General features: G+C 38.1%; 1 protein-coding gene across 1 annotated transcript in view; it reads right to left on the bottom strand.

Moving 5' to 3' along the window:
• Positions 1 to 548: 548 nt before the first annotated feature.
• The window catches only part of OXCT1 (3-oxoacid CoA-transferase 1), an 81,199-nt gene continuing 73,054 nt past the window's right edge, over positions 549 to 8,693 (bottom strand). The window contains exon 17 of the mRNA XM_010395207.4: positions 549 to 4,336. Within this exon, the coding sequence (XP_010393509.1) occupies positions 4,301 to 4,336 (36 nt within the window). The 3' untranslated portion in view covers positions 549 to 4,300. The remainder of the gene's footprint in view (positions 4,337 to 8,693) is intronic.

Raw genomic sequence — 8,693 nt, 5'->3', positions numbered from 1 at the left:
CACATTTATGCATGACCTTATGACAGGTATGGAAGGATGACCCCACTACACACAGACATTTTCATCCCTTTGCAATCATCTACTTTATCATTCAGTAGGTGGTTAATGGAATTTGTCTTCATGTGTCATCTACTACAATTTTCAGAGTGCAGCCACATGCTAACATCAATGATTAACATCTCAAATGTGATCAGTTCTACAGCAGTTTTAATCAAAAGGTAAAAAATCACTTCGCTAAGGACTACATATGCAGTCCATTATTTAACTTGATTGAAAAAAACAAGTCATTTCAAAAATGAATGTGATAATTATGTTTGGGATTGACCCAACAGAGACATCAGTGAGAAGAGAGAACTTGTAGAATCCAGCTGTTAACTGATTTTCGAGCGTCATTATTTCTGTTTATCAAACCCATCCACATTCAGACAAGACCCTGAGGTTTTGTCGTGTGCTGAGGTGTGACATGCTGATGTGAACACAAACTAAACTTCTACTTGTCCTAAAAGCAGAACAGAACACCACAAAAAATGATAACAATAGACAAAACCTGCGATTTTGAATTTTTACTTTATTGATTGTTTTGCAGATACATTAAAGGACTTTGATGTTTAGTTTGCAGAGTTTACAGTACAACTACATTTTCTATATTTTTTTCTTTTTTCAGGGACAAAAAATCAATAAAATATAAAGTGAAGTCCAATATGATAATACAGTAGAATTATCACCTTCTTCAGGACAAAGAGTATCAGCTGTCCTTGTCTTGTGAAGTGCTGTTAAGCAGGGAGTGATTTCAGTCCCAGTAAACCTTCATCCCTGCAATACCGACTATTGCAACTACTGCTCAGAGTATACCTTACCTATGAACCGCACTTGTGTCCACAGAGAGGGAAATACTTAGGAGTGCTTTAGTTTTTATTCCTGCTTAACAAATGAATTTAAAGAGTGGATTCAAAGCTTGCTGCAATTAGCTTGTGCGGACTCATGACATTTTCGTAACAATACCAATATTTTACCACAATCTTTTGTCCTCAAGACAAAAAAAATTCACATGTGACATACTTATCTTGTCTCCTGTTGCTACAGCATCATTGCTGTATATGGAGAGAGCCTGTTCTCCTTTTATCCCCAGTTTTCAGCACCATGTACTTTTGCTCTCTTGCACTAACACTGACACAAATAAGACACAGAACTTGAATGTACAGCATGTATGACAATCTTCAAATACTCTTCCACACCCTTGATCAAGTGTGATCCCCAAGTTGAAGAGAAACAACTAACCTCTTGCACAGACCTTAGCTTCTTATTCCTCACAACATCCCTGTGAGGTAGGAAGAAAAACATCCCCTTTTCCAGCAACAGGAGACAAGGCAGGGAACACAGCTGTCGTTTCACAAGGCAGTAAGTGGAGAACCAGAAAAGCTGGAAATCAGGAGTTCTTGGGTCCTAATTCTTTGATTCAGAAACCAAGGTGCTAAACTCCCAGACATTACCAGGTCATTAGTCTTTTTATAGCCATGTGTTAATGACAACAATGGCTTCTGTGCGTGTGCCAGCAAAGTGAAGTTCTATGGCAGAAGCAGTGTACACCTGATCCTGCCCTCAGACACTTCTCCTGTACTTCATAGATGTGTAAATGTTCACTGTAATTAACTAATCAGTCCTATAACTAATGTAGCTTAGGTAATTGCAATATATCAACATTTTAATTTATAGATTTCTTTAAGACTTGCCATCTATTTAAATGCTTGTGTTCTTTGGTCTTTCTGTTCCGTTTTTGTGGGTTTATTTTTCCTCTGGATAAGTTAATAGTAACTGCCTTCCCCTGTATAATAGTTTCTATAATCCTCCCCTAAACCCAGCATTCATTCTGGGTACTCTCTACAAGAGCTTTGAGTGAAGATGAACAAAACACCTTCAGTGACTACACCCATCCCCTCAGAGTACCTCTTCGCCCATCTCTGGCCCTGAGGGCAGAGACAGGCACCTTTTGCTGTGTACAGCACCACAAGGGTTAGAATCGTCACTGAAGAGTCTCCATGCGTTAGGGAAGAGGCCTCTGGGCTGCTCTATCCAAAAGTGAAACTCTTTACAGTGAGCTAAAATAGTCAGGTTTTATTACATACAGATTTTTAATCTGCAAAACCTCTGTGAGCAGAACTTGAACCACCTCCACAGCAATAAAAATGGCCAAACAACTTGTGAGGAATCAGCAAGTAACACAGGGAATACACCTAAATAGCCTAAATAGAGAAAACATGTTAAGACTAACGTGCTGTGTTAAGATATATTGGAGTACTATGATAATATAGTTTCAAGTCTTCAATGCAAATTACCTATCAACCAAATCACTTGTATATGATAATCATGAAATTAGCACTGGTCTTTGTACAAAACATTTCTTTCCCATGGGCTCAGCATCAGGTCTTGCCTACAGATTCAGGCTACGCAATGGCCTACCACCCACTAGCAGCCACAAGTTCAAGTCACAGCTTAGTCTTATGGGAATACTTTTGTACTGGCATAATGGTGTTTACAAAGGCATTTTGTTTATTTCTTTCTGGGATGAAGGGTAGCCTGTTGTGGTATAGAGAAGAGATTAACAAAGAATTGTTTAGGGTAAGTGCAACTATACAAAATAATACCTCAAATCAAAGCAGTTTTACTGCTGTAAAACCCACATGTGGATCAAGACAAATTTTGTAACTCTTCCATGAAGGAGAAGCATTTCTTATTTTAGAATGGAAAAATTCTGTACAAAGGCTAGTACAAGAGCTAAACATTGTATGGTTTTTCTATCTGGCTCCCCAAGAAATGTGTTACATTCCTTCTACAACACACATTGACTGTGGTGAATCCCTTATTCACTTAGTGTTAGAAGATCTTTCTATGTCATGTGCTTAACATGCTTATTACATGTATGATAGGCATTACGTACACTTCTTCTTGTGCATCTACATTTTACTTGTCTTTCAGTCACTTAATATGCTACAGTCCTGATGTCAAACATTATGTCAGGAATTATTTTAAGTGAAGTGTTTTGTGTGCTCCTATTTATACCAATGATAGAAATGACAGAAACCATTATGTTAGAGAGAACACTGTATTTTAGTAAATGTTGATTTCCAGTTAATCCATGCTCTGTAAAAGATATATGGTACTGATTTGGTATGTAAGATCCAAAGCTGTCATATTACCTGCTGGCAAAGGTAGCAAAATACAAAAATTATTTTGTAAGTAAGAGGGAGAAGAAGACATCCATAAAAATGATTCTGAGATAATGTCTTTTAATTTTGATTGTCTCAAGTTATCATGAAATTGGGTTCCAAACTCTTTAGATTTTGCTGATGCCTTGACAGTGGTGCATATTTCTTTTACCCTTGACCATCTGTATTCCCTTCAGAAGAATCTTAAAGGTGTTCACAACCTTCTCTTCCCCTGTTTCTTTATGCAACACTGGAAGGACAGACCTGGCTCCAGAAACAATATTCATTTGCCTTTGACTGGTAGCTGGGGAGAAGCATTATATCTGGAGAATAAGAGCAGTTCATGTGGGAAATTGTGCAGCTACTAGCTGTCTGCATGAGGACGGACACTTTTTAATCTACCTCCTTCACACTAGCTCCGTTCTAGTTTGTATGATTGAAATTTAAAGGGTCCCAGTTGGACTTTGGGAGGCGTGGGCCTCTCAATACCAACATACACACACTGTGGAAACAGTAGATATGTTTAGATCCCAGTTATTTCCACAGATTTAAACAATTTTGTTACAGACTGATGAAAAAGTTCAGGAAAAGGAACGTCCATATTCCCAATATCTCTGTACAGATACATGTATTTGTTATAGACCACTCCAGAAAAGAAAAACCCACACCTTCACAGGAGAATGGATATGATAAGTGCTGTAGTTCCAGAGCAACAGATATCAGGAAACACAGAGGCAATCATAAGTTTTGCACAGTTGTTTTCTACTTCTGTGTAAAAAACCCTAGTATTTGGCAGAGAGACTACAAGGCTTTTTTTTTTTCTTTTTTACAATGATCATTAACATTTTACTATAGCATGATCCAAAACTTAGAGAATATATTCGCCATTCCATTAAAATTGGTAATGTTATGAAAGCAGAATACAATTTAGGCTTATAGTCACAGGCTGAGTTTAACTACCTGAAAACTACTTAATAGCCCTTTACAAAAAAAAAAAAAGGAAAGGAAAAAAAAAAGTAAAATTGCAAGACAGTCATCAATTTCTTCCATTTGGAAACAAGCTTTCTTGCGCGTTAAGCCCAGTCTGTATTTCACATTTAAATCTGCCTCATTGGTATTAGTTTCGGTGAAACCTAGCAAAAAGGAGGGAAAAAACCCACAACAGTTGTCATACAGATACAGATACGTAGCAGTACAACCCACCATTCACTTCCACCTGTATCAACTATGTACCATTTGTACTAGAGACCCTGCACTTATTTAAACTGCTGTATTTGCAGTATGTCAGAGATAAACACTACCACAACTAAATTTTCTGATGTAAGAATGCAAGATATGTGTGGTGCTAGTATCCAGACCCCCAACTTCATTTGTTTTGAGATAGGTCATTGGTGTAAGAAGCAAGCATATTGAGCTTGGGCAGATGAACCTGTACTTGCCCCCTGCACAGTCTTCTGTGCAGAAACAGTCAACTGAGTTTTGGAATATGCATGTTAGCAGGGGATATACAATCAAAGGTATACATATATGGTAAACACTCTGCAACTACTGTATATGGATACATTTGATGTGATTATTTGTTTGATGATGATGATATAATACAATATCAAATTTATATTTCCCATTTTTTTAAATGTCCTTCTTCCATTCACATTCAATTTGTTTAATTATGGTTTAATAATGCTAATTTTGCTTTTTTAAAAAAAAACTTGCCTTTTCCCATTCACATTCATTTTTGTGTAAGGACACATTTATGTATTCTATTGTTTTAATTCATTCACTCACAAAATTCAATTAGTGATATTATAAGATGTACAGCAGACCAAAAATAAAGCATAGTAAGCCTACATATGAAGTTAGATGAGGAAAGAAGGTGTAAATAGGAACAATACAGAGAAGACTTTGTAGAGCAGCATAGTTAACATTTGCGTGAACTCTCACTCCAGGTCTACACAAAACCCTGAGGAATAGGTCTCCCCAGAAGATCCAAGCCTCTTTAATTATCTCCTGTTCCCAGCCCTATTTAAAGAGATGTCCCAGAATGAAGATCAGAAATAACTCCTGTGATCTTACTTTTTCAGGATGAAAAACAAATCCATGGATAATCTGGCTCTTAGTTGATTAATGTGCCCCATGGAAGCATCACCTACTGCATCCTCCTGCCTCCTTAACCCATCTTTTTCAGTTAACGGTACTCAAGAAGCTAACTCATGAAAGAATAATATATAAGTGCCTTTTCAAGCATTCAAGCCTCTTTCTTTTAGCGGTACAGAGCTGTATTTTCTGTACCACTTAGATTTCCATGTAATCTTTCCTCCAGCCACTATGTATCATCATTTATAACCTTATGAGAATAGCCACTGAGGAAAACTTAGTTCATGAAGAATGTGTTTACTCTATCAAATGCTAATGAAATGTTTCAGTGGATGGCAACCATTCATTGATTTTTTCAAAGTTGTGCATGAACTAGGATAATAAATAGATGTAATAGGTACAATGCATCAGCATTCCTGGATTCACTCCAGAAATGTTTCAACATTTCACAGTCCAAGTTACCATGTGCCTCACTTTATTTGGGCCTATTTCTACCGCAGCCAGGGGTGGTTCCATTAAGTAAAGGTAAACACTGGAGGACAAAGATAGAACCACTAAAATCTGTACTCTGCAAACAATGACAAAGGCAATTACTGGAGAGATTACTGTTTTCTCTGATGTTGTAGATTTCAATACCATCAAAACATCAAGTGTTTTACATTTGATGAGCACATTACATTAAATGTGATGTCTGCGCATCTGATGCTAACAGCTGTCATTTGTGTGTACCACAATCCACTTCAGAAGGGTCTGATGCCCGTGAGTGTGATGTGCCATAATGTCTGCTCAAGATAATGGAGGTGGTGAGAGCCCAGCACCACTCAGAACTGGACCCAAATGCAACTTTTGCTCCTACTAAAATGTGATTAAATAAGCAGAAAAATGCCAGTGTAACAAAAGGGATGGTTTGTGGTTGGAAAACAAGGAGTAATGCAGAAATGCAGAAAGGGCCCTGAGTCCACTGCTTTAAATCCCAGTAGAGACAGTCAATCCTGTATCACCTTATGCCAAGAGCACAGTACTTGGTAAGGGCTAAAGGGTCTTAATGAAGATTCTATTCACAGTGCGCAGTTTCAGAGCTCCTACTTTCTCACAGTACCTCCTAAGCAACACGTTCTTAATAGTATTCAATTACAGGAAGAACATCTTATCTTGAAAGCTTCAAATACCTTGCTAATGTTGGACAGGTAGGTGTTCTGGGAGGAGTTGGCCTGTGCAGTCCAGTACGTGGCCTCTCAAGTGGTAAGAGAAATATGGGCTCTGGGCCTTGCTGCAATTCAAGCCTGTTGAATCTCTGATTCCCAAACCCAAAATACCCTTTTCAGCTACACAAACAGCCCTACGCTTATTTCATTGAATTCCTATGTAGCAAGCATTCCTTCAGGTTCTGATTCTGAATAATGCTGAATCCTGTTAAGTTCTATTGACCTCAACAAGCATGCAACAGCAAGTTACTGTTCAAAAATTTAAAATAAGCCCCTCAAAAAAAAAAAAAGCTAGCATATTTGTTAAGTTAATAAAAGTTGTCTGTCTCTTATTAACACCTATTGTTTAATTTCAGATAAATGCAAACCGGAATTCTAACATCATATGTATAAGTGATACAAAAATCCCTTCTTAATGGTTTTTGCAGCAGGGGTGATTGATCAAGAAAAATCCCCACACTATTAATTAAAAAATCAACTCAGTCTTGCAAGAGCCTCGAAAGAAAATGTTCCTCAAAGGAAAATGTACTTCCAGAAAATAAAATCTATATCCCATATCATTTTGAACTCAATGACTTGGAGACACAATTCCTTTTCAAACATACACTAGGCTTGGCAGATGCCTTTTCTATACTTCATGCTATCTTTTAAGAACATTTTGAAAAAACAAGCTCTAAAATTAAGGGGGAAAAAAAATGTGGTGGGGATTTGTGACTTATCCTGATTATTTTTATAATTAAATACATCTGCAAAAGTACGTTCTGCCACAGTCTCATCAATGGCAGAAGGCAGTACAAGCCCAAACAGATTGCCTGCCAAGGTGATCTATATGCTAGGCTACAGCAAATCTTATTTAAGCATGCGAGATAAGCCAACATTTTGTCTTCACAGTACCGTAAAATTGAGGGCGAATTGTTTATTTTTTAAATTATGCCAGTCTGTGATGAAGATTGTTGACTCTAAATCATGTTTCCTTTGACATTTTGTTGTTGCAAATGTTCTTTAGGAGATGTTTTTCCAAGTAAGTAAGTAGGCTGTGAAATGGAATTGTATAGTCAAATGTGTCTCAAATATGGCCATATAGACCATGAACTTTTCCTCTCCAAACAGGAGTAGTCTACATGGGGTGAGGCAGTTACATATAAAGATACAGCTATCTGTTAAAATCTTATTTCTAGTGAACCTAGAGAGGTATTTGTTTTAGTTCAGATCATACACTGGATCTACTGAAAAAAAGCTGCTAGAAAAAGGGGTCAGCTGCTCATTTTCCCCTGATTAGTTCTGTTTCAAACCAGGAAAATATATGATCCTGCTTTTACTGTGGCAATACAGTATCACTAAAGCTCCTGTCACCGATATAAATATACCCAAGATATCTCATTCAGTGAACATAAATAATCACAAGCACAACTGTTACTCTTGCAAGAAAGCCTGAGGCAGAGTTTTGAAATGTGGAGAAAAAGGACCAAGGATGCTGCAGTCTGAATAAATGCCTATCACTATGCTCTAATTCCTATTCTCTGATTTGCTATATATGAAATTCAGGAAATTACAGGATGGGGGGAAAGGAGAAAGGGAAGGGAAGGGAAGGGAAGGGAAGGGAAGGAAGGGAAGGGAAGGGAAGGGAAGGGAAGGGAAGGGAAGGGAAGGGAAGGGAAGGGAAGGGAAGGGAAGGGAAGGGAAGGAATTCGGAAGGAAGGAAGGAAGGAATTCGGAAGGAAGGAATTCGGAAGGAAGGAATTCGGAAGGAAGGAATTTGGAAGGAATTTGGAAGGAATTTGGAAGGAATTTGGAAGGAATTCGGAAGGAAGGAAGGAAGGAAGGAAGGAAGGAAGGAAGGAAGGAAGGAAGGAAGGAAGGAAGGAAGGAAGGAAGGAAGGAAGGAAGGGCTAGTGCACTTCCATGCCACAGGTTTAATAAACAAATAACTGAGGTTCATGTCATGCTTTTAACCGGCAGCGCTGTAGTGATTTCAGGCACTTTTGCAAGGACCCATCAGTACGTCAGTGACACCCGCACGTACTCTGGCAGAGGTACACACTCTGCAAACAAGCATTGCTTTGCAAGCATTTATGCAAGCCACTGCTTTCAAGGTAAGTACATGTAAATGCATAAACCAAGAAGCATCTACATTTTTCATGCCCACAGCTCATGATTTCATGCATGACTGCAGCAACAGAACAAAGCAGAC

This window comes from Corvus cornix, chromosome Z (genome assembly GCF_000738735.6).
Source record: "Corvus cornix cornix isolate S_Up_H32 chromosome Z, ASM73873v5, whole genome shotgun sequence".
In the NCBI taxonomy this organism is placed as follows: Eukaryota; Metazoa; Chordata; class Aves; order Passeriformes; family Corvidae; genus Corvus; species Corvus cornix.
The sequence above is the reverse complement of the archived record's forward strand: the minus strand, read 5'-3'. Positions and strand labels throughout refer to the sequence as shown.